Source organism: Anoplophora glabripennis, unplaced genomic scaffold, assembly GCF_000390285.2.
Source record: "Anoplophora glabripennis isolate ALB-LARVAE unplaced genomic scaffold, Agla_2.0 scaffold302, whole genome shotgun sequence".
NCBI classification, from domain to species: domain Eukaryota; kingdom Metazoa; phylum Arthropoda; class Insecta; order Coleoptera; family Cerambycidae; genus Anoplophora; species Anoplophora glabripennis.
In genome coordinates, this window is record NW_019416386.1 from 39,846 (window position 1) to 67,033 (window position 27,188).

Here is a 27,188-nt window from a genome sequence, read left to right on the forward strand (position 1 = left end):
AACCAAATGGTGGGGGTTCTGACAGGCCACTGCAGACTTAGGAGGCATTTAAGCTTAATAGGAATTGAGGAGGACCCTCTATGCCCGAAATGTGGCGAAGGGGAGGACACCCCTGTCCACCTTCTGGGACAGTGTGCAGCCTTTGGGAGAATAAGACATAAAGTCTTTGGTGCTGAAGAGCTGCAAGGGGCTGAGGTGAGAGACCTTCCATGGACCAAAATCCTGGCGTTCATTAGGGCGTCGGGTAGGTTCGAGGAGGGTCAGAGGCAGAGAGTGGTCAGGTGATGGGACGGCGGGGTAGGCAAAAAGGGCCCACTTGTGGCCTAATTGCCAGGCTGAGGCCGCCCCTTTACTACTACTACTACTACTACTCTCTTTCATTTCCAAACAGAGTATAACTAATCAGATTATACTATAACTATATACATTGTGACCCAAAATGATAGAACAAAATTCATATTTTTTTTCAGTTAAAATTTAAAAAAATCGCTGAAACAGGTCAATTAGGAAATTGAAATTGTCACTTTTCTGCAATATTTTCCATTTTTTTTTTAACCATGGGAATTCTGATTATCAGTCTCTAACCTTCCAAGCTGAGTACTGCTCGCAAGGAAGATTTTCGAGTTTCGTGCCCATGGAGACTTTTGATCTGGACACCGAAAGGAACAACACATCCAAAATTCGGCCGATTTCAACGAAAGCCAATTTCCGTTTGATTTGTGAGGGGTAACAGGAAAAAGAGGGTAATTTATGTTTTTTTAGAAAAGTGAAGGCTAAATTAGAAATATTCACGAAATGACTAATGTTAAGCATGACTTTTACAGTTCGATATACCCAGAAGAACCCTGTGAAGTTTCATCACGAACCGTTTCTTTGTTTCAGTCAAACTTTTGAAAAAAATTAAGGGGTCACTTTTTTTGAGGTTTTCTCACATTTTTACCGCATTTTAATTGTTTGCATTAGTGTATGTGTCGTATGACTAATGCTTTAGATAGAATCAGTACAACCAATCTGATTTCCTAATTTTTAAAAATATATGCATAACATGAAATAATACTTAAATGATTTAATTGAGAATACAGATTTGAAAATGGTGTTAACAGTTGATCGATATTGTTCTGTTATGTATCAGTAAAAACGATATTAATCTTATTCTTCGTTCCTAAATTTAACTCAGTTTACTGAAAAAACAAATGTAACAGATGTTTGTTGAACTGGGGAATATATTGGGAAGAGATATTTATTAATTTCATTTTAGATTTCTCTCTGCTTTATAAATTCTGAGTATTTATTGTTTTATCGTGCGTATTTGGAACAGTTTTCTGAAAATATGCTTATGTAAATATTATATCATACCTCAACATTTAACTTTGTTGGAAATAGGTCTCGCGTCAAAACTATTCATAATATATTTTTATTTATCTATACTTCTATGTTACGGATAAACGTAAGTTTTTTTTATGCATATAATTAAATTCAGAATTAAGTTATCGTACTCTCTTTTTTGCTATAAGAGTATTTCTATAATCATGTACCTGACGTGCTTAAAAGTGACAAACTTTGAAATTAACTTGAAAATTAAAAAGTTGTTAATATGAAACGGAAGCCAAAGAATAAATAATATGTACGTACTTCTCAAATATTAGTGTGTACATAATATTTTTGTACAATAACGTTAAATGTACACACACTGAAATTTTTGAGTAAACAAATACACGTTGTCATCCCACTTATAAAAAAATAAACTTTGGTTTTGCTGTCGGTGTTACTTTAAAGCGCATTTACATGGGCCACTTTTTATGGTCATGGCAAATTAATCATCCAACGTGAACGAAAAGTGAGCTTGTAAACAGTAATATTTCATAGCAGTATTATAAACTTTTATATTTTAAATATTTTCATTTGTACTTTTTGTATTATAAATTTCTTACTTAGGTTAAATACAGTATAGGGGTAATGTAAACTTCGGTTTTTCCATAAGATTCTAAATTGCCACTATCTTCTTCATTACTATCATAGTCATCTAGGAAGAATGATGAATGCACATAGAATTAGTCTTTTTGATGTTCCAGAGACATATCGCTCTCTTCTACAGGAGACATTATGAAATTCGAGATTAACTCCTCTGGCCGGTATTTATATTTGCTGGGTGTATTGGTCCAGGTTGTCCCGGTGCATGGTATGAACTCACTGGCCTGTTAAATTTTTGTCCTTCATTTTTTTAATGTTGTTTTAATTTTTCTAGATTTCTGTTGTGTCCTTGTAGAGTCTTGGGCAAAATCTTTACTCCTATTTCAGAATTCTCGATTGTGTGTGCTCCATTACTATTTATATTTGTGTTGTTTTAACATCGTTAAAGTATATCGCTATTGAAGCTCGTCTTGGACAACCTCTCCCAGTAGTTTCATGTTCCATGAGGCGCTGCAGATGGTATTGGTATTGTGTTTTCTTAAGAGGTGGCCTATCTATATATTCTTGTATGTAGTGAAGGTAGGTTGTTGCCAGATATGCCTACTTTTTTCCTTGTTTTGGATGACCTACTGCTGGCCTGTTCAATATTTCTGTTGGTAGGTATATCCACTTCCTCGAGGAACTGATCGTAGCTGATGTGGTTCCCCCTCGTCCAAGTGTTCTGGCTCGCAAATTATGCATACCTACTTGATGTAAGACGATAAGTCGTTCAGGTACCTATCTGTGAGTTGAATTTCTATGAACACAGTCTTCTAGGGCGCCATCTGAATTTTTCTTGATAAGGACAGTTAAAAACTATACAGAACCGTTTTCTTCCAACTCCATGATGGGATTGATGTGGGTATTCCGTTAATATGGTCCAGAAATTCTTATACAGGGTGATTCAGTTATAATGTCATTAATTTTAATCACCTATTCGGAAGACTTAATAAAGACAGAAAATTAGAAAAAAAAATTTTTACTCGACTTTTAAAAATGAAGGAAATCAACCCATAACTTCCGCTAAGAAGGCGGCCCTGCTAGATCCCCGGATGCTCGGAAAATTTTGTAACGTAATGTCACGAACAAATCGTCAGCTGAAGCGAACAGCGTTGCCAAGTTCACATCATAATCTGTGTTCCGCTTTAGTATACGGATACATATGTATGAAACCAATAAAATGCAAGTAAATAAAGGATCATGCTGCATTTTATTATAACTAATTTTAATAATTTAGTGCAAAATGTTTTAACAAGCCTGACTTCTCGAAGTCAACTTTCATTAAAAGAAAATAAATAAAGCAGAGGTTTGTAGGCACACTGTATTTTGTCAAATAAAAAAAGTTGGCACACTAAATACCCGAATATACAAAGTACACTACACACGGTTACAAAACCATTACCTAACAATTTAAATCGTTTATTCAAATCTACCACCCCCCATATCTCCCCATTTTTCCCGCAAAGGAGTTAACGTAACACATTTTCAAAAAGTTCAAGCTTTAGAAGCAGCTTGAATTTTGGTTCCTAAGTGCAGCAGTACTTTATTAACAAAGTGATCTGGACGGATGAATGCTGTTTTACTCGTGCTGGCATTTTAAACAGGTAAAAAACATAAGTATTGCTTTCTCAAAAACAATAAGTGCCTACCTAGGTTACACCAATGTTTAGATTTACACTAAAGTTTACATTTATTATGTAAACTTTGGTTATACGCAACTGCATATTGAATAATAAACTGAAATACTAAAACTGTGTATTATTTAACATAATAAATTATAAAACGTGAAAACGTTAATAATATTAAAAATGATAAATTGTAATAACCATACATTCGAAAACAATCATCCCTATTCATTGATGACACGATTTTCCTTTGATAAAATACCGACAACTTTTTGCTCTACTTTGCATGGAATACGATCCTACTAAAGTGCACACGTGCAAATTAGGTTATTGACCTCGACACAGGTTAACCTAGGTCGGAAATACGTAGGTACCGAGTTGTTTATTTGTCTCCGTCCGATTGTATTTTTATCTTCTATTACTTACAGTCAATATTTAAATACTACATACATTTCACCCTCTCTTTATAATTTATCTACTGAGTGTTGGTTTTTTATGTCATTATTTCTGTAATGAAATTGAAATGGTTATGAAATGAAATTTAAATTATTTGAACTCTTGGGGTTTTGTAATTTCAATATTAAATTTTATTTAAAGTGAAACAGAGCTAATTTCTTTGTAGCCATAATAGTCACATTTGGTCAGATGAAAACCCGCACACTACTCGTCGGTTTAGCTTTCAGAGGAGGTTGGGTGTCAATGTATGGACAGGAGTATATGGCGATCGTTTAATTGGGCCGCATTTTCTACCTGTACATCTGAATGGGCCGCGTTACTTTCAATTTTTAGTAGAAGGCTTACAGCAAATTTAAAAAATTATCACTATGATGTTAATAAAAAATGATTTTTGGCGCAAGTCATGCTTAGACCTCCTCGAGGTTCTTGCTGGGCAACAATAACAATTTAATATGTTGATGTCATAATTATAAAAAAATAATTTATAGCATTTTAAATTATTATTGACTGATGTGAGCAAACCGTTTATTTATTGTCTATATATGTGTGAAAATATATAAATATGGCAACATTGCATCTAGGTCGCTTTGTTCATATCGTAGCCGGCTGACGTCAGCCAGTCAGTGACAGCCTGAAAAGGGGGTTAAATAATGATTTGAAAAAATTTTTTTCCAGCTTAAATATGCATTTAATTTTTTTTTAATCACGCCATCGTATTATACTCATTTTTCTCTATCTGCTCTTAAAATTAATGACATTATGACTGAATCACCCTGTATATACCAGATAATAAATGTATCATCACCATAGCTGCTCTTTCAGTGTACTTGGTAAATTCATATGCTTATCTTTTGCGATGAGCTTTCGAGTAAGTTCTTTCGAACGGCGACATCACGACAACTCACTAGGATATCCTCTGGATCTACTTGGAATCTCTTGATCTCATCGACAAAACCTTCAACGTTTTCCGATAAATGCAACACTGTTGTGCGATTTCTATAAAGTTCCTGTTTTATGCACACAGTTCCTTTAGATAGAAGATAAGTGCTATTGTAAATAAGAATGGTTTTTAAGAGGAAATATGATTAATATACCAAAAATTTTAACATGGCTTCAAGAACGATCAACCCTTTGAAATAACAACGTAGACAAATTCATAAATAAAGTTTTAATGGATGCTTAAGGAAAATTGTAGCCGAGATAAATATTTAACTTCAACCTCCAATGCGCTTTCATTTGACAGACGTAAAATAAATTAACTTTGGGTGATTTATCCGCAATGTTCATTTAAAGTCACCATTGTAAATGCTCCTTTAGTTGTTCTGTGGAGATCTTAATTATTCATAAGATGAATAATAATTTATATATTATATATTATACTTATTTGGCAATTGATCCGTTCCCGGAATTATGTTATTCAACGATCGATCGTTGTAAATACTTTATGTAGACATTATCGTCAATCTTCTGATGGGTCATAAATTGAGTTTAATGATAACACGTCACATTTACCTTTGAAGTAATAACAGTGATTCATTACTCGCGGTAAATTGAAATATAATCGCAGGTAATTATTATAAATGGAATATTAAAAATTAAAAAAAAACTTTTAATGAAGATTTTTGTATTTATTATTGTTCCTTAAAAAAAATCAAATTACATTAGTTAATAACTTGATTTATCTTATTATTCTGGTTTAAAACTTACACTGTTGTAAGGACTCTTTTACTTGTGTGGAGTAAATCATTTTTATCTGCTCCCACTAAAGTAAATATACTATTAATACATTGTTGTTACGGGGGTAAGCGTAGAAGTGGAAGTTGCTATGAACAACGGGAGGTAAGTGAGGTAACTTACCTCCCTAAGGAAAAAAGCGATTTCGAGTTTTTCTGGTAAATGCATATTTTATGAACAAATAAATAGAAATATTTGATGAACATTACATTTTATTAATTATTATGAATGAATATTTATAGTAATTGTACAGTTATTACATTTAGTAACATTTATAAAATCTGTATAATTATTCCTCTCGCGTTTACTAATTGTCGCATTTTTCTCAAAATAATTTGACCGCTCCATTTCAGTCACTGGAAGCTCAATATTATCTAACTGATCCATTAAAACAGAGCATGATGCGACGTACTACTAGAACCTGGAGTTGAAGTGTCATTGTAAAGAATCCTGTTTGCTATTTCATTTTTGTTACTTAAACTGTCAGCAATATAACTTTCTGCAATTGTGGCTGATTTCCACCCACCATATCTCTTGATTGCTAATAATACATCAACTCCAGCCGGTAACGTTGCCGATGTTCTTCGGAATGAATAGCCTGTATATGTTTCAGGATGTTCTACTTTCAAAAACTGTGCCATCTTATTAGGAATCATAGAATGGGTATTCTTGCCGAGAATATTCCGCTTAATAGCGAATAAAAAAGCTTTAAATATCAGTTTTAATTTCCAATCTAATCTTGATATATTTATTGAGAAACAGAACCCAGACGAGAAGTTGTTCTCGTCTGGGTTGTAAACGTACGTGGCATACCATTTTTAAAATTTGGAATTGTAACTACAATGTCATCGAAATTTTTGAAATTGACATCCAAAATAAGTTTGCATAACTCATCAGAACGACATGCTCTTGCAATGCCTGAGACCGTCACTACCTTCATTAGCAAACATGTGTTATCGGGTGCCTGAACGAGAAAATCGTTGACTTGTTCTCTTGTATAAACATTTGACTTTTTAGGTGTATAGCCATCATTCTTACATTTCAAAAATGCTTTCAGCTTGGGGTATTTTGATATATTCACGTTCTTCTTTATGAAAATAGTTAACTTAATCAATTGAGTATTCACTCCACAAACTCGCCGGTGACTTTAAAGTCCTTGATTTCTCCATAAGTAAATAGTACTTACCTCCTTTATGGTGTAAATAACTATTTAAGTATAAATTGTGTAGTTTCCTTTGAGTATGATTTTTTAATAGAAAAACTGGTTAATAAAAAATCCGCTATGTAAATCAGTTGTCTACTTCAGTCATTTAGATTATCTCAACCCTATTGAAAGATGCATATTCTAGTTATCTATTAAAAAAATTGTTGTCTGTACATTTTTTTAAATTTGGAAATTTAAGCTGTTGTTGCTAATTGCCTTTATTAAAAGGATATGAAAGTTATTATACCTATATATGAACTCGTGTATTATAATTAGAAAGTAAACTTAGGGGCTTGTCCATTTGAATGTAAGCCTTTTTTTGTCTCTGTTGGTCACCTTTGTCCATTGTTGCTCAATCTATTCTATTCTCCGTTGTCTTACAACATTTATATTCACATTCAACACTAGCGAATCTTAATAAATTATTTATATTTTAACCGCCTTTTAACCTCTAATTTGTAATGTCATCCGTCAGGCGATTTATTCGTAAATGACAAATTAACAGTGGTGTCATAAAGGTACCTATCTATAATTAATTTTAGTAAAGATGTTTTTTTTCTATATTATAGATATTTAGTTACCATAACATTGATAAAAAAGAAAAGTGTAATACAGGATGTACCAGAAAACAGTGGTCATAAAACAACAGCAGATTTCTAATATACAGGGTGTAACTAAATAAGTGTAAAACATTTAAGGGGGTGATTCCTCATCGAAAAAAAGATAGGATCTTTCATATAAAGAAACTTCATTGGAGCATCCCTTGTTAAGATACAGCCCCTTAAAGGGGGTACATAAAATTTGTTTAACAATTTTTTTCACAAGCACTAAACAAGTTACAATATTGAAATTAACCTGACATTTTCTACTACCAAAAAGACACTTAGCCAGTAATTTATTTGGTTTACCCCATGGTAGTAAGGGGTGGAAAACGCAACCCCTAAAATTTATTTCCAACGTAATTTTTTGTCTTATTATTTTTTTACCATTTAAAAAATTATTTCCGATAGCCTGTTTCATTCTAAAAAAAAATGTCTCTTGAATTTTTTGCCCAAATTAAACCAGTTCGCAGTAAAAAATTATTTTACGAACAACTACAGAGATACATCGTCATAAATGCGGACTGGATTTACTGTTATTTTGTAGTTACTACCTGCATTAAATGATTAAAGGGGAATAATCAAAACTAATTTAATAATAACAAAACATACAACATGTAGAAATCATAGTAAATGTTCAATATGTCTACCTTCAGACATTACGCATGCGTCTAGACGTCGGCGCATTGAGCCACGTATTCGCTCAAATATTCCTGGAGTCTCTCTAATTACCCTGCACGCATCGATAATGCGGTTTCTTAAGTCCTCTACATCGCGAACAGGAGTACGATAAACCAAATGCTGCAAATGGCCCCAAGTAGACAAATCCAGAGGATTGAGATCCGGGGATCGAGCGGGCCAATTCTGTGGTCCTCCTCGACCTATCCACTGATTTGCATATGTTTCAGTTAAATGCTGACGTGCTACTTGACTAAAATGGGCGGGAGCCCCATCATGCATAAAAACCATATCCCTTCTGACGCCCAAAGGAACTTCCTCCAGCAGTACGGGGGGATGCACTTTTCTTAAAAATTGAACGTATGCCTCACCATTTAATCGAGGAGGTAGAAAATGAGGCCCAATTAAATAATCCCCAATAACTCCGACCCACACCTTAAGAGAAAACTGTTCTTGATGGTTAGTTTCGACAATAGCGTGATGGTTTTCATCAGCCCATATGTGGTAATTATGAAAATTAATAATCTTGTCCCGAGAAAAACTACATTCGTCTGTGAATTCGATCGTCTTCAGAAAGTCACGATTTCTTCTAATCATTTCCAGCATCCAATTGCAAAATTCAAGACGGTTCGGAAAGTCTCGCGGTAACAGTGCCTGTACTCGTTGCAGATGGTAAGGGTATAAGAGATGTTCCTTTAAAATTCGAAATACCGTCATATGATCAACATTTAGCTGGAAAGCAATCTTTCTAGTACTGGTAGTAGGTTGTTCTTCTATCAAATTAAGTACTGCTGCCTCAAGCTGTGGTGTTCTTACTTCTCGATGGCGACCACAATCCTGCGTTCTTTTGTTGAATGAACCATATTCACGTAATCGTTGATGAAGTCAGACAAATATTCTATGTGAAGGATGCTGCCGTTGAGGATACATTTCAGCATATCTTGTAGAAGCTTCTAACCCATTCCCCTGCGACAGACCGTAAACGTAATGCATATCAGCCATTTCCTCATTTGTGTATGCCATTTTAATAACAAGTGAATTATTAAAGTAACAAATTAAGAACAGAACAATACACAATTAGTATTACTTCAATTTCAAAAATTTACAAACTGACAGCTTGATTCCAATTTAATTGTCAGTATCGCTAATGGCGGCCTACTAGATAAATTAGTTTCGTATTTTCGTTTTATGGCGATATGTATCTTGTTCGTAAAATAATTTTTTGCTGCGAACTGGTTTAATTTGGGCAAAAAATTCAAGAGACATTTTTTTTTAGAATGAAACAGGCTATCGGAAATAAATTTTTAAATGGTAAAAAAATAATAAGACAAAAAATTACGTTGGAAATAAATTTTAGGGGTTGCGTTTTCCACCCCTTACAACCATGGGGTAAACCAAATGAATTACTGGCTAAGTGTCTTTTTGGTAGTAGAAAATGTCAGGTTAATTTCAATATTGTAACTTGTTTAGTGCTTGTGAAAAAAATTGTTAAACAAATTTTATGTACCCCCTTTAAGGGGCTGTATCTTAACAAGGGATGCTCCAATAAAGTTTCTATATATGAAAGATCCTATCTTTTTTTCGATGAGGAATCACCCCTTTAAATGTTTTACACTTATTTAGTTACACCCTGTATATAAATAATACTATTTAAGTCAACTTACGTTAATATCTGAAAAAGGGACCTGAGTTATCTGTCGGTTTCGTATGAAACATTTTGTAAGTTTCTTAAAATTCCTATATTTCGAGTAAGAAAAGAAAATTCGGTTTGCTGTTTCGAAAAAAGTAGGCACTTAAAATACTTAACTGGTTGTTTATCAGGGAAATGATTTGATCAACTGTATTTATACAATTTTTTTTCCTGGAAAGAGATTAATTGATTTTTACAAAATACGTTGTTGTTCATTATAAAAACTACATTTGTCCATAAATAGTGGAATTCTATTGAAAACAACATTAACATTTATTGACTAATAAAATAATCTTTACCTAAATTTAAAAATGATTGTTCTGGACATATTTTCCGATCGAGAAGAAATTGGCAGCGAAATCTACCCGAACAAACTCACAGTTAAAACCGAGAAAAATTAATTCTGGAAGGGGACGAGCATTGGTGCATTGGAAGCTATTCTACAAAGAGTCAAACAAGAACCAACGACAAACAAAATCTGGGATAAGCAAGAAGAGTTTCAAGGAGCGCTATCAACCGGATCATAAAAGAACCTTATTACCTCAATATTATTGTCCCTAAGACTTACTGGAGGTTAATTTCACAGTTCAGCTGTATTGAAAATGTGTTGCCGAAGCTACCAATGTCAAATTTTTCCACTAAATCTCCGTGGAAAAATGTGCTCTATGCACAATGACGTTCTTGCATTTTTCCCTGCACGCAGGGAGGTGAATTATCACCACTACTATGGAACTTGGTTCTAGACAGCGTCTTATGCCACCTCAATTCGGAGGGTTTCTGTACCATTTCCTACGCAGATGACCTTACCATGCTGCTTAATGGGAAGTTCGAAGGGGTCCTCTGCCAAATAATGTAGATGGCCCTAAGAATTATTGTAAAGTGGTGCGAGGACCATGCTTTGTCTGTCAACCCCAGGAAAACGGAGATTGTCCTCTTTACGAGGAAGAGGATATTGGGGCCGACTCTTCTAAACACCACGGCATTGCAACGTATGTGAAGTATCTTGGAGTAACACTCGATGCAAAGCTAACATAGGCCAGGAAATATAGAGTTGGCTGCGACTTTTTGTTTCGGCAAGCTGAATTTATCACTACGGATGCTAAATATTATGTACAATAACATATTAGTTGCCACAGTCATAAAAATGGGAGGAAGATTGTTTACTGGGTGGTTAATTGTATGATTTTTACGTAAATTCACATTTTTCGCTTATAACTTTTTTCCGTTCATTTCCACGAGAAAACAGTAAAGTACTTTTTTTTCGTCTTCAAAAGGCCTACAAAATTAGCCCTCGAGCGTCAAAAAATATTGATTATAGTCTGTTTAGAAATGAAAGAGAGTAATAAAAGCTTATTATGTATGCAAATCGTAAATAAATGTAGTACTGGTGCTTATATTCAATATTTTTATATTATGTATTATCGGTATAGATGAGGTGTACTTTTAAAAAAACTTTGTGTGACCGGGTTGTACTAAATTGTAGCAGGTAGCTAAAATTTAATCCCCGGCAATCCGTCTTTGTCTATGCCGCTTCAATTTCTCTTATAAGTAAACAATATAAAAACAGCATTTCAAAACATGAGGCTACTTTAAGCATCATAACCGGGTTAAGAGGGTTTTTAGTAATTCAAATAAAATTATTCAATATTATTATCAAAATATTTATTTAAATTTAATTAATAGACTTTTATTCCACACAAAAATATATGTATTTTGAAAATTCAAATTATGGTGAGTAAATGTAGTGTTGTATAAATGTACAATAAAGAAAATAAAAAAGTAGGTATATTAAAATTCATCCTCTGAATATTCTGATGAATTATCTTCGTCTCCTAGATTGATAACGATAGGTTCCACAGTAACGTCAATTAAATTATCGAGTTCCCACATTTTCTCCTCTTCTTTTTGTACATGATGTATACATCTTTGCCAGTTATCTGCAGTCACTTAATTTAAACGTCGTATTATTTCGCGCTACATCTCCTTTTACCTGCGCCCAGACTAATTCGATTGGGTTAAGTTCACAGTGATAAGGTGGTAACCGTAGTACCGTTATTTGGCGATTTGTTGCCATTTCATCGATAACATATTTTTTCTGATCTTTATTAAGATTGACAAGTGTCAAAAGTTCCTTTTTGACCATATTTGTTTCAAAAGAAATGTTTTTTCCGGATAACCATTGAATTATATCGGCTTTCCTCTAAGCAGTCGTAGCGTCCGCTCGGGCTGCCGTGAATGGTAACTGGCATTATCCATGACAATTACACATCCCGGAGGAATAAGATCCAACATCTGTGTAAAATACTCTTCGAAAACATCTGCGTTCACGTCTTCGTGATAGTCACCTGTATTTTTAGATTCAAATAAAAGTAAACCGCCATCTACAAAACCACTGGCACTACCTATATGTGTCACTATTAATCTTCGCCCTTTACCTGAAGGTGCCTTGAACCCTGTTGAAAGTCCATCCAAAAATGCTTGTCGAAAACTTTTTACATTTTTATCTTGCCATACTTTTGTTACAGTATATCCCTCGTTGAAGTTTCGTCTAGATCAGGGGTCGGCAAGTAATTTTAGGTGGGGTCCGGATACTTTTGAAAATTTTTAACGAGGTCCAAAAAAAAATTCATATTATTTTTTTATTTTAATTTGGACTCAAATTTAATCTGCTTACTAACTATTAAGAACTCACACACTCACACAACTGTAAAATACTAGAAAAAATTATAAGATTGGCACTTAAACGTAAAAAAACATTTTTTAAATAATTTATTTGAGTAATTTATACTTTCAAAAAATTTTTGGCGGTCCAGTATTTTACCTTCCGCGGTCCGGACCTGGACCGCGGTCCGCCAGTTGCCGACCCTTGGTAGATAATAAATATTCCTCCCTTCGTCACGGAATTTTCTAATTGATCTTAAGTAGGATCTTTGCCAACAAATAATTTCATCTTTATCCATAAGAACTGACTTCCTTTCCCAGCAAAAATTCAACTCTCGTAAGACGGCCCATAATTTGCTTCTACTGATTTTTGGCAAATCGTTGTCCTCTGAAAGTTCACTTAAAATTTTGTTTAGCGTTGGTATTTCTTTTTTAAAATAAAATGAGTGTACTTTTCTGCGAATGACATTTTTGAAGAAATCATCTATAACGACTTTTGACCTCCCTGTAGATGATTTTGGGGGATTTACAGTATCTTGTTCATTTTTTGTTTCCTTTAAAAGTCTGTAGATAGTCGATTTTCCAATCCCTGTCATTTTGGAACACTTTTCCACGATGTCGTCAACACTGTTGGTAGGATTTTGGTGTTTCAATGCATTAAATACATTTAATATAATAATCTTCTCATTCTGAGACAGCGCACATCTTTTCACGCGTTTAGCAGGTACGTAATCTGATAAGCTCGACATTTTACCCAAACAATATTATATCCACTGGCACAATAGTCACTAAACACAAGTCGAATTTTACTCTACTGCACTAGCACGTCTTCATATATTCAGCTCTAAGACTGGATTGATCTGTCATAATACACTGGCTCCTGCCAGTAAAATATACTAATGTACACCCATTACCTGTTAGCATTAGTGTTACCCGATAATTACCTGAAACGAAATATTACCACGCCCATGGCCGGTTCTTATCTCGGGGTTTTATTACTCTCTTTCATTTCCAAACAGACTATAGATCAAAAGTTATAAACAGAAGTTTATTTATGACTTTTGAATTAAACATTTATAAACTGCGTTATTTTTACCAGAACGTTTTGGCATCGCATCCTGTCATTCCTTATCACTATCTAATATCTCACTCGAAATCTGGTATCGGTAAGTTGAATAGTTTACAAGTTATGGCCTTTTAAACAAATTAACTAATTATTAGTCTGGACGATCCCGAGGATCTTCCACAATCGCACAGATTTTTTTCGTGGCAGATTTCATAATAATACATTGAAATCTATAATTTTTTTTAAATTTCAAATTTGCAACCTTTAATTTTTTTTTATTTTATAGCCTTAGTTGCATTATTAAATTATATTTATAACATTTTAAGATTTACGATTTCGTGGATGACATTTCGCCTGAGGGATGAGATATTTTGTTTTTCATTCATAAAGCTGGCTAATTTATACATAACGATTTTCGTGAAGTATTCCTGTTCGTCACTTCGTTGTAAAAATAAATTTAAGTATTCCAAGTAGTTTCGAGATATCCTCCATTCTATTTCAGGAATACTTACTAATCATGTGGGGTTGTCCTATATAAATAAATATACGTGCACCCATACAGAACACTCACACCCTCATTCTGCCGCTAAGTAGTCGCTTAAGTTACGATTTTTTTTGTTCGCTTAATCAAGAGTGCTATTAATCTCGTGCAAAGTGCTATCGCAGGAACTAAAACCGCATTGTTTATGGAAATTAAGTTTATAAACAGTGATTTCATGAATTCGCTATCGGAGGTTATCGGAACATTGTTTAATAGGCTACGAATATATCCTAACAGTTTAAGATCGTGCTGTTTTATGTTTTATTCACTTAGTTGAAGGACTGACTCGGTACCATGCACAAGCCTCGCGACCCGCGCGAAAAAAGTGCAATCTAAAGTTCAGGGTGTACGATCGACATGACGTTTTGTGAGAAATATAATTAACAATAATACATTGTGCTCTGATTGACGAATGGGAACATCTATAGACTCTTCTTTATTAATGACCTGTTCTACGGGTAATTTCCTTTAATCGTTGTGCTGTTAAGTTGCCGCATTATGGTTCAGTTAATTCTGTGGAATTTTTGGAGGTGCGTATAATTTATTGGTACTTTATCGGACTGTCCATGTCCTCTTCAAGATATTTGGTATTCATTTTTTAAGTACTTAATTGTATCGTACTTTTTGTGTAATTAGGTGCTTGTCGCCATTAAAAAGAAATTTAAATATAATAGTCCAGATTTCAGAAATTTAAAAAAATCATAAGCAGAAAAATTAATGAATTTTGTAATTTTTTTTTTTTGATCAGAGAAATAGATATATTTTTTAATTTCTAATAAGAAAGTTATAACAATTTCAAATTTGTTGTTCAGCCCCCTAAACAGAGATCTTAACGAAAACCTCGAAACTGGTAAATTTAATTTTGTCGATTTGTTTATATAAATCATAATTTTAATTCTATTTGAGTAAATATGATTTTTTTTATAAATAAAAAATATAGTTTTTCTGAAATAAAAGATAAGGGTAGCAACCCCCAAACACGGAATCACTTGCGAAATATTTGTTTTTTATCATAAGTAATTTTCATTTTGTTTTATTTCAAAATATTGATTAGAACCCCAGAAATTTTGAAAAAACCGTTTTGGGGGCGAACTTTGAGGGTGTATTTCACCCCATAAATATGTTTTTCCGCCGATAAAAAAATACGTGTCTCTTTACATTTTTTAGAATAGATTGAAAAAAAAAATTATAAAAATTTATTCGTTTTTCTGCTTGTTATGATTTTTTAAAATTTCTGAAATCTTCCCTTAACTTCTAGCCTCCCTAACTCTGTTAATTTTAATAGTACAAGAAAAAGTCAAGATGCCATTTTTATGTAGAATTGTATGCTTTACAACTTTTATAACAACTTTTTTTTCTAGCCCTTGCCCCTTTTGAGTTAGCTTGAAAAACTCCTTTGTTTTATCATTTTTCACCTTTGGCCGGGGTTGAACAAAAACTTACTGTTACTTATTGTTATAATATCCTCAAACTAACTCATATCAAATATTCAGGCAAGTTGATCAAAATTTCGATTTAAAGGCTTATTTAATTGGACTAATAAAACAAATCAGGAATTAACCCCTAGAATAACACAATTATAGTATCATTATTTGGTTACCCAAAAATATCTTGCAATGGGAAAGTACATAAAAGTTTTTGATTTCTTTGAAGATACTTGTATACGTTTCAAAAAATAATCAGTTTTTATTTCAAAACATTTAAAAGGGAGCCCGAAAGTCAAATGTTATGTAATATTTTTAATGAAGTCAAAAACAAACTATATTTGGAACATCGGTTATATTTTCAATAATTTTCTACGGGACCTCAAAATGCGTTTTTATGTATATAATAAAAGTTTAATAATGAAAATTCTTCTTTGTTTCATAAATTCTATTAGATTTTCAATTACGTTAATGGAACAGAATATTACAAGAATGATAATAACATTAACTCAAAATTATTGTCTACAATTTTTAGTGGACCTTCTAACTAAATTAAGAATAAATTAATAAAATTATGGTTGCATCTTTTAACAAAGCCAGTTAACAATACAATTAAAATTCCAATTATAAATGTCTTTACTTAGTCCAGTGTATACTAAATAAACGTTTCGATATTTCTTTTTAAACTAGTAATTTGTTTTATTTTTTTTTGAGAAAAATACCTATAGTAGGATCGTAAGTTGTCGGTTTTTTATCGTGTCATCATTTTTAGGAGGCGTAAGGTGAACCATTTAAAATTTAAAATGAAATTGAATGTAAAATCTGAAATACCGCTGCATACGCATTGTGTTCTGGTAGTAGCTGTAGTCGCCCAGGTGCATCGAGAGTACGAACTGGTCGGTTATACGTCAAATACTAACCTGGCGAGCTTGGTTGTAAATCAGAGAGCGCCTCCAAAAAACAAGTAAATAACAGTGGCGCGTACAGAGGTAAAATGTAGTACATATGTGGAATATAAAAAACAAATTGGATTTATAATAAATTACATTTAAAATAAATAGTTTATGAGAATAAAGGAATTTTTGTATGAACAAGGGTGCCAGACGTGAACTGATCCCCTCGTTCCTTCATAATGTATAAAGAAATCATTCAGTTTCGAAAACCCTTAAAAGCGTACTGCATTGGATCCCTTGACAGGCAATAATTTATTGCTTTGCCTCGAATATGATCCTACTATACATACGCCTTATACGCCTTACGTTTTTTTGGACAAATTAAATTATTAACTTTTCGTTACTAATTGCTAATAATGTTTTCAATAATATAAAAATTTGTTACATAAAAATTACTCTAACAAACAAATTAATATTAATATAAAATTACTTATAATTATTAGCAACATTAGAAATACAATTGGTTGGTTTCAGCACCTCGCTGTTTTCTGGTTTTGTGTTAACTTCCTATAATTTAGTCATGATTAAATTGTCTTGTATTAAAATAAATATAGTATATCTCATCCTTCCACTATGCTCCTTATCCAAATATAAGTAGGATCTGACTGATTGGCTGCAGTCCCTCTGGCAGAATGATTGGTTATTTAACTTTTTTGTTCCAATGTCTGTGTCAGTAGCTGCTGATGCAAACCACGAAGATATTTTGGTCTTTTTTATCAATTTCGTGTAAGACGAACAAGACCTTTTTGATAATTGATCATCAGTTTCTTTAAAAAATCGATTGTGATTAGAAAATCTTTCTCCTTCTCTCCATCCTAATTCAGATCTAACATTATGAAAAATTTACCTGTTTTGGGGCACTGACACAGGGCAGGTGCATGTAGGGGTGTCCAAAATATTGTAATTTAACCAAACTTACCTATATACAAAGTTGCACCCCTGAGGAGTTATTAGCCCCCAAAGTGGGGCCCTAAATTTCGAAAAAAAAATATCTAACACTTTACCGTAGAAGAACCAAATTTGGTACATGAAGTTAATTGAAGCACTACAATGTGTTTATTGGAGATGAAATTGTTGAACTCTATTTTCATTGACCGAATTGAAAAATAATAATTTTAATTCACATTAGAGTTTAATTTTAAAAATTTTTTTATTCTTGTTAAATTTTAAAAAACTTTACGGTTTTCAAGAAAAACAGTCTTACCTTACACAAGATTTTAACAGTGTTCATTAGAAAATAATCAAAAAGTCAGTAGTAGGCTTTATCTTTCAAATTTGACAATGGACCAAATAAATTATACTTCACTTCTCTCCTAATTCTACAAAAAGAAAAAAAGTACCTGGGTAGTTTTTAAATAAGCGAATATTGTATTAAGTAAAAATTACAAATAAATAATAAAAATAATAATTGATATTTTTTCAAGAACAATCAGAGGCAATTGTTGAAATAAAATAATTTTATTACTAACTGACAAGTTTGAAAGATAAATTCATTGCCTACTACTGACTTTTCGATTATTTTCTAATAAACACTTAAAATCTTGTTTTTCTTGAAAACCATAAAGTTATTTAAAATTTAGCAAGAGTAAAAAAAATTTTTAAAATTAAATTCTGCTGTGGATTAAAATTATTATTTTTCAATTCGGTCAATGAAAAAAGAGTTCAGGACAATTTTAGGGGTGAGTCATCTCCAATAAACACCTTGTAGTGCTTCAGTTAACTTTAAATCATAGTCAAAGAAGACCAATAATAAACCTAAATCATGTACCAAATGGTTCTTCTGTGGTAAAGTGTTACAGAGATATTAATTTTTTTCGAAATTTATGGCCCCACTTTGGGGGCTAATTTTGGTTGAATTACAATATTTTGGACACCTGCCCTGTGTCGGTTATTATGCGGAGCACCCTGTATATCAGAAAATTGATTGAATTTAATTTTATAATTTTCGTAAAATATTCCTTGCACCTGTTTTGCTGTAGAGTTCCGCAAAATTTTAATTACACTTTATAATTTTCACTATTCCTTTTCTTCCTATTGAAAGCATATTCTACGAAAATGTTCGCTAATTGTTCGACAAAGACTCGTCTATTCTATATGTATTTTTGCTGCAGAATTCGATAAACTGTTTCCAGATGCTTGTTCTAGACTTTTTGGTTTTTTAGGTATTAATTTTTTGAATTACTGGTTGATATTCTTTTCCGAAACGACACATTTTAAAACACTACACAACAATTTCGACAAAAGTTCACGTCCAAAGCAACAACAAATGAGCATGGCTGACATGATTTTGATTTTGATTGCACAACTCAAATGTTTTCAATTTACTTCACAATTTTGGTGTGAAATTTTCTTACCGAATACCACACTTGCTTAAATTATTCTGAAAAACTTAGAATCCCTCGCTTTCGACTGATAAAATAATTTTCAAAATATTCGTGACCTAGAAAAAACTTCCGGATATAATTATTGATAATATTATAAGTGATGGGTAATATTTGCTTATAGTTTTTCTTCATTTAAATTTAGGTTAAGTCAGAGTATTATGCGATTATAGTGCCAATAACCGTGTTTTATCTCATAGATCTGGGTTTATCTCTCCTAATTGACTAATCAGCATTCAGAATAATTGAGATTAGCCGAAATCTCGAGTAAATAAAACACTGCTATCACGACGAATAAAATAATAGCGCAGTGTAGTGTAATTCGGCAGCAAGTGTCTCCTCCTCGGATATAGCAAGTATTATGGAGAATAAATGGGTTTTTCCTGTTACTTTTTAATTTGTCATAGCATTTAAAGGCGTTCTTGGCAACGTGCCATAAAACGAAAGTGCGGCAAACTGGCGTCTTGTTTTAGTCAACATACACAAAAGCAGTTTACCTACAAGTCGTTTTTTCTACGGTGTTTGTTTGCTTTAGGGCGAAAACATAATAATAAGTCGAATTAACTGGGTTAGTAAACCTTCTTTTGTGTTTCTTTAGAAAAATTACACGCGTTTTCGTATTAATATACTGTTATGCATCGGAAATAGTAACCGAATGGTTCGCAAATACATTATTTTGTGAGTATGTATTTTGAATATCAAATTAAAATTTTTACAGAAAATTATTACTGTAGATTAAAACAGTTTTTTTCAAGAACAGTTAACATGTTTACAACTATAATGGTTGTCGTTAATTTTTCTTAGAATTGGTAAGCTGATTTGATTTTCCGGTATATATGCTTTTGGGAATTTAATTTTGAAACATATGTACGAGGCCTGTTCAGAAAATAACTGAACTTTATTTTTCTAAACTAATTTTATGCATTATTGGTCCTAGTCTTCTTTGAAGTACACCAGCTTGTGTATCCTATGGGACGCCTTGTCAACCCTTATTTCGTCAATATCTTATGCCTCTGCCTTGTATACAGGGTGTTTCTAAAATAGGGTTCCAAAATTCTGCTGCGTTTATAACTCATTAAAATAAGCCGAAAAGTTCCTAGTAACATGTGCCCTAAAACGTACCCTTAAGAAGTTATATGCCTTTAAAAGGGCTCGAACAAAACTGGTTTTTTTATACTGAAATTTTCCACTCGCCACTTTTACTATAACTGCAAAGCTCAATTGACTTAAATTGTTAAGCCTTGTGGCAACGTCAGTCTTTTATTTGCCATGGTAAACAGATGTTTGTAATGTTTGGCCTAATAACTTAAAGAGCAGAGTAATTTTCAAACTCAATTTACTCGAAAACCATTGAAAATATCGATTTGGACAAAGATAATATTTTTTTACGTAAAATTGTTAAGATTTTATAAATCTGTAGAGAAAATTGTAAAAAAATTGAAAAAATTACGGGCCGAAAACCCCCTTCACCAACCTAATTGGAACGCATATGATTTGCATGTCGAAAAACGGAGTAGCCCATGTTATTTAACGTAAAAAGTTATGTAAGACCCATAATTTTTTTTTTATTTATTTGCGACCGTTTTGTCAATAACAGAAAAAAAACAGTTTTGTTTGAGCCCTTTTAAGGGCATATAACTTCCTAAGGGTGCGTTTTAGGGCACATGTTAATAGGAACTTTTTGGCTTATTTTAATGAGTTATAAACGCAGCAGAAGATTTGAACCCTATTTTAGAAACACCCTATATATATTTTTGAAATTCTATTGAAAATACACCTTAATAGAAAAAAAGGTTCGTAAACATTCTGATATTCACTCGTATAAGAAGGAATGCTGATAATTTTGTTACGGACTTTTCCAGAATTTGTATCACTCAAAATAATAAATTGAATTTTTCATTATGTAAAGCCACTGCACGTCATTTTAGGGGTTTTAACGTGGATGTGGATAAATTAAGTGTTTACGAGTTCCATAAATTGTGTAAAAACTTCATTGAATAACTGTTTTTATAGTATTGGATACTTTTTAGAAATTAATGCTGACTGAAAATGCACTATGTACGTATAAATGGTCAATAACTACTTACTTAGCCCTAAAAGTTCGGTTATTTGCTGAACATGCCTCGTATATACATTTACTCATTTTCTGTATGTACAATATTACATTTATTGCATTGGCAGTTTCAAGCAGATAAATATAAAATGACACGAAGTTGTTCGCTTTCAAGTAGCTACAAAGACCCAGAATTAAAATTTTTTGAAGTATTTAAAAATTAAATATTTGAAAGAGACAAGAAATTATGCCTTCGTAATTTGAGAGCGACTTTTTTAACGAAAACTTGACACACTGTATACAAATTTATGAAAAATTTATAATATTTCAACATTTGAAATAATGCAAAAGTTTTTTATGAAGAATAACATTTTCTCGCTAATCTATAAATAGTAAAGTGTCGATAAAACAATAAGCAAACACTTTAAGTGAACTATTAAAGGTATTGCAACACTTTTTACACTTTTTTACATAATTTTGTGCAGGTTTCAAGATTTTTTGAATATTTTCCTAAAATTTGTACTTTTCAAGCCAATGTCATTAAAAATGTTAATGTTGATGCTTCCTGTATAGTAATCACATATTTGGCACTTGAAATTGTAATTTCAAGTCAGTATCATGATTGATATTTTCTGGTAAATTCAACAATAAAAATGTTTATCTTATAACTTCATCTGGAAATACCCACCTGAGATATGTAAATAATTAGATGCTTTTATTTATTTTGCTAATCTTAATAATTGTCACGCTTTTTGGGATGTAAAACTATGTTAACGTTTGTGGTGGAAATGTGCACTCTAATAATTTTTTTAAATTATTTATAATTTTTACCCTAACACGTTTTTAATGTTATAAATATTTAAAAGAGCTATTAAGAAGATGACTCATAGTTAAAATAACTTTCTAAAGCGAATATTTGAGTATTAAAAACTTAATTCTGCTTCCTACATATATTAAGTTTAGATTAGGCAATATTAGTTTATCCTGTTGTCAATCTTTACTGAGTAAAAAATTATATCATTTATATAAAAGAGACAAAGGCGGCTAATAACAATATACCCGCAACATCCTTCCGATGCCCTCAGAGTTTGAAAATTTAATATCCAGTATACAGGATGTGACTGTGTTAATTATGAATTCACTGTTGCTTCCATGACTTACACCAGCAGTATAAACTACGTTTCGTACTAAATGACGTGTGTTTCTGGAACATCAGTCACGCTATTGTTGTTATCCACAACAATTTAATTGAAACTTATTTAATTTATTTTTGTGTTGTTTTTAAATAATTGAAAACATCTAATGTTTCCAGTTTTTTTTTTACAGTGAAATGAATTATGTGATATTAGAGGGAAACTTAAAAGTTATGAGATTAATGTTAAGTAGAGAAATTACAAGAGAAACATACGACTTGCCATGCTTTTCTAACTTTGATATATTTACTTCTTTTATGCAGGGTGATTCAGTCATCACGTCATTAATTTTAAGGGAAGATAGGGAAGTGCGAGTAGAACACGAATTATTCAAAAAATTTGAAAATGATTATTTGCTTTGAAAAAAGAATATTGACAAATCATTATTTAAACCCCTTTTCGGACCGCTACTGACCACTGACCCACAAAGGTTTATCGAGAGTGAATTTTGACCTACCGTATTATTGGGTCACTAACCTAGCTTTTACTGCATTTTTAATCTGTAGTGAACTATCTAGAGTCTAGACCAATGCAAAAAATTAAAGGCTCAAAAGAATTTTCGAAATTCTTCCGTGATTTTTGACAGACTGTATTTAGGTGAAAAATGGTCCTATCGGGAATTAAAAAAAGCATTTTGAAGCTCTAAGATTCTAGTTTTTAGATATTTCGTTCGAAATTTTTTAGTAGGTTATCATACAATTCTATAAGAAATAAGGCGACAAAAATGTTTTGCAAATTTTTTTTCCGAGTCCACGGACTTGGAAAAATTTTTACTTTTACAGTTCTATATACTCAGAAGAACCTTGTGAAGTTTCATTTTGATCTAGCGAACCGTTTCTTTGTTACAAACAATTAAACTTTTGAAAAAAATGAAAGGGTCACGTTTTTTGAGCTTAAACACTTCACAATCATGATTAAAATGGAAAATATTTTTTGTTATCTTTTCTCACATTTTTACCGCAAATAACGTATAAGTAAATTGAAAAAAAAAAAAAAATTCGAAAAAATTCGAAAAAATTTTTTGTTTTTTATATTTTTTTGGGAACCCTTGTGGGCATTGAATAAAACAATATCCAATTGTTTCCAAAAAAAATGCAACATTTTTTGTCGCGCTATTTCTTAGAATTGCATGATACCTAACCGTTGCTCCTAAAAAATTTCGACCGAAATATCTAAAAACTAGAATCTTAGAGCTTCAAAATGCTTTTTTTAATTCCCGATGCGACCATTTTTCACCTAAATACAGTGTGTCAAAAATCACGGAAAATTTTCGGAAATTCTTTTGACCTTTTAATTTTTTTTGCGTTAGTTTATAAGGAAGAAAACAAATCGTTTAATCTAGACACATTAATGAATAAGATATTTTTTACATTTTAAATATAAACAAGTATTATTTATTTGTTAATAAAAACAAATATATAAGGATACTAATTGTTTTCGAATGTAGTATTTTTAATAATTTTTACGTATTCACTATGTTTTATAATTGAAAATGAGTTTTTAGTATTATGTTCAACTTTATACAGTTTGTAGTACGTATAGGTACCCGGTGACTTATTGCTTTTCAAATAGTAGTATAGTACGTACGTATTTAAAATGCCAGTAAGGCTAAACAAACACCCATTCGTCCATAGCACATTGTTAATAAAATTAGGATCCGCTGCACTTTGATTTTGAAACAAATTGCAACATTCAAGTCGACTGGGGAAATCAGCTGTTTCGCTTCAACGTTCGAACGCTTTGTAGGGTGCCGAAGTAATGGATGTTAAGGGTTAATTTGTTTATTTTTAAAATGGTCGTGTATTTTTTTTTTCGATTTTGTGTCTTTATTAGGTCTTCCGAATGCGTTGTTAAAATTAACGACATTGTTACTGAATCACCCTGTATTATTCTAACCATTACTGCGATTACCTATAAACTGTAAGTTATATTCGGGATTCCATTTTAAAAATAATACTACTACTTTACTGTTTCGTTTCAACTTTATTAGCATTTATACCAAACTTTTTATGCTCCATTAATGGTCCAATAAAGTTTAAACGCTAATTAAATAAAAATATATGGAATAGTTTAGAGTATTTTATGAGATGTTTATATTATTTTTACGGAAAATATTAGAATGGGGCACGTTTTGTTAATACAATTCCGATCAAGGTTTAACCGATAAACGTACGAGGGACACTAGAAATGTTTTCCCCCTAACAGTGAAATAGAAGGCAATTGTTTTAGATAATATTATTTTTCAATATAAGTACTCCTGTTGACCTTTAAAATAAACATCAATAACCTTTTTCAGTTCGTTTTTGTCTGCAATATACACAAATGTACTTCTGTAAGACGATGCCCAATTATAGTTTTCGCAATTTATGCAGGAACATAAAGTCTACAAAAGAATGTTCAAATTTGTGACCCAATCTTACATAATTTTTATATTATTTCCTGTTTTTTTTTATCAATTTCATGTAACATTTGCCATTGTTACTTTCGTGCTTCCATTGACTCAACTTGTTGCTTTGTGATGCCTTTTTTTCTGTTACTTGTCAAAATATCGAAAGCATAATTACAAAAGAAAACATGAAAAGTCAATAAATATGTATTTTTCGGGGTTTGGCGATGACTTTCACATACTTTTGCTTACACCATCCGAAACAGCGGAAAAAAATAAGTTGATTTAAAAAAAAGCAGCCGATAGCTGCTTTCTAAATACCACAATCCATTTGTTAAGTAAGAATTTTGCGAAGCCGAGCGCAGCAAGGGCACTATGACTTCACAGCGCTCCCCTGCCTAACGCTCATCCGCGCGGATCACGCTGCCTTTAACGAACGTTTACTTGGTCATTTCTTAGTCGAATCGTTAAAAAAAATCAGCGTATAAAGGAAGTCTTCTACTTTACAACGAGCTCAAGTTTATTACAAAATATTAAATAGAACAGTCAGAATACCGTTTTAAGATAAAAAATTATCTCGGCTTCTATTGATCGGATCGAGACGCTTATTTTTTTAAATGCCCCCCCCCCCCCTTCCTAGGGGGGTAGAGTCTGTAACAAGAAATTTAAGTCCCCCTTCGATCAAAAATCGACCTGTCTCGGCGTTTTTTGATAAAATAATTTTCCTGAGAGTTATTTGCTTTGTTTCGTTTTCAAAAACCCACCCTGTATATCCTTTATCCCCAGTCCTTATTTGCCGAAGCAGTAGTAGTTATCTATATATTTCCTTCAAGACTTGGTTTCTCTTTGTTTCCTGTTTTTATCTTATTGTAATTTTTACACAAATTATTTAATTGTAAATATTATTATAACTCTGGTAATGTTCATCCTTTATGCATATTTATTCCGGTTTTAATGATCCTCGACATTTACTCCGTTTTGCTGTATTCAATTATTCAGTCTTGAATTATTAGGTAATTATTTAACCGTTACAAAAGTTGAAGGTACTTATAGCCCACAAGAATCAATTCACTAAATCCGTGAAACGCTGGCAATTTTTAAACAATGGAACGAAGCACAAAACATTTTTAATTGGTGCAAAATCGTTACTACTTCCTCTTCCAGTTCGACTAAACCGTAACGAATTACGTATGCGGAAAAAATATTGTCCACTATATCCGATCTCGGTCTCTGCATTTCCACAACTTTTTTTTGTGCTAAATTCGCATGCGCCAGCCGAGCACTTCATTTACGCCTAGCCGTTCGTAAACCGTGACTTGTAACTTTATTTTGTTGTTATTTGTTATTCAGATGTACGGATACACTTACATGCACCCAGCTAGACGTTGAGTAGCAAGGCGATACCGACCAGGAGAGCGATATGAGTCAAGTAGAAACGATTTTCATTCCATTAACAAATGAATCATAAAAGGCCAATGTTGCTCTCTCCGCGGTTATTAATAGTAGTTTATTTAGCGTTAACCAGTTAATAAACGCAAGTTTAAGTACATACATTCTGATATATTGTGTTTAGTTCGATGTTGGACGTGTAGGAATATGTTCGCGGTATCGTGTATTTGTTCACTTGCGTCAGTTGTAAATTTTAGAGTGATTGTTGGATGGTTCGCGATCGCGATGCAGTTAAGGACGTAACTGGAATCCAGTAGAATCGAATTTTGTACATAGTTTTCTGCATTAAAATGAACCAAGTGTGCAGTGTTACGTGATAGTTTGATTGATTGTGTTACGAGTAATTTTCTTTAAGAACTGAATCTTCTTATTTGATGAAATAAGGTTCTGTTTGTGATATGGAAACCAATTGGAATATAACGATGAAAACTATTGTTGAACATGATATACTAGAGTAAGTTTTGTACTATTTTACGATAGTTAACAAAAAAAAATTAAACACGTTTGTTGTATACATGTGTAGATATATGGAATTAACTTTCCACATTAAATTCTAAATTGTCATAGGTTGTATAAATAATAGAATAATAATAATGATCACAGCACGAGCACAGGATGTTCAATTGCTGCACTTCTCCAAAGTGTTAAAATTGACACAAAAAGTTCAATTAGACTATTGGTCAATTCTGACTCCTTACAAATATACAGGGTGTTTTTAAATAAAGTAGCAAAAATGGTACCAGTGAATGTAGAGACAAAAATAAGAGGATTGAAGTAAAAATACCTTATATGAAAGTGGCACCCCTGAAGGTGGATATCCTCTTAAAGGAGGGGATTTAAATTCACATTTTATTTTTTTTCTTTAACGAGCAATGCTAGAGACACGAAACTTGGTATGAACATCCTACAAATAAAGAGACAACTTTTCAATATTTGTCAACCCCATTGCAATATTTTATATGACGCAAATTATTTATTTAAAAATATCTATTGGAAAGATTGATTTATTGCGCAACTTTTTTACCTCTTGTAATTTTTCGATAAAACCGATAGTTTTCTAGTAAAAAATTAGATGCGTCATCGTTCACTAAAGGGATAATTGCAAAAATTTGTAAAAATAAAGTAGGCGATTGTCATAACTAAAT

The 27,188-nt window shown here is 32.2% G+C and overlaps 1 protein-coding gene across 8 annotated transcripts in view; it reads left to right on the forward strand.

The window, feature by feature from the left end:
- LOC108910552 (transmembrane and coiled-coil domains protein 2) overlaps positions 1 to 27,188 on the forward strand; it is a 122,197-nt gene that overhangs the window by 32,823 nt on the left and 62,186 nt on the right. For 2 of the 8 annotated variants that reach the window (XM_018715185.2, XM_018715190.2), the window contains exon 1: positions 14,247 to 14,734. The exons of 2 other annotated variants lie outside the window; for them this stretch is intronic. In XM_018715185.2, the coding sequence (XP_018570701.1) occupies positions 14,703 to 14,734 (32 nt within the window). In that variant the 5' untranslated portion in view covers positions 14,247 to 14,702. Of the gene's footprint in view, positions 1 to 14,246; positions 14,735 to 26,160; positions 26,498 to 27,188 lie in introns of those variants that run through there. 4 more of the 8 variants (XM_018715182.2, XM_018715181.2, XM_018715186.2 and 1 more) reach the window with 4 other exon arrangements.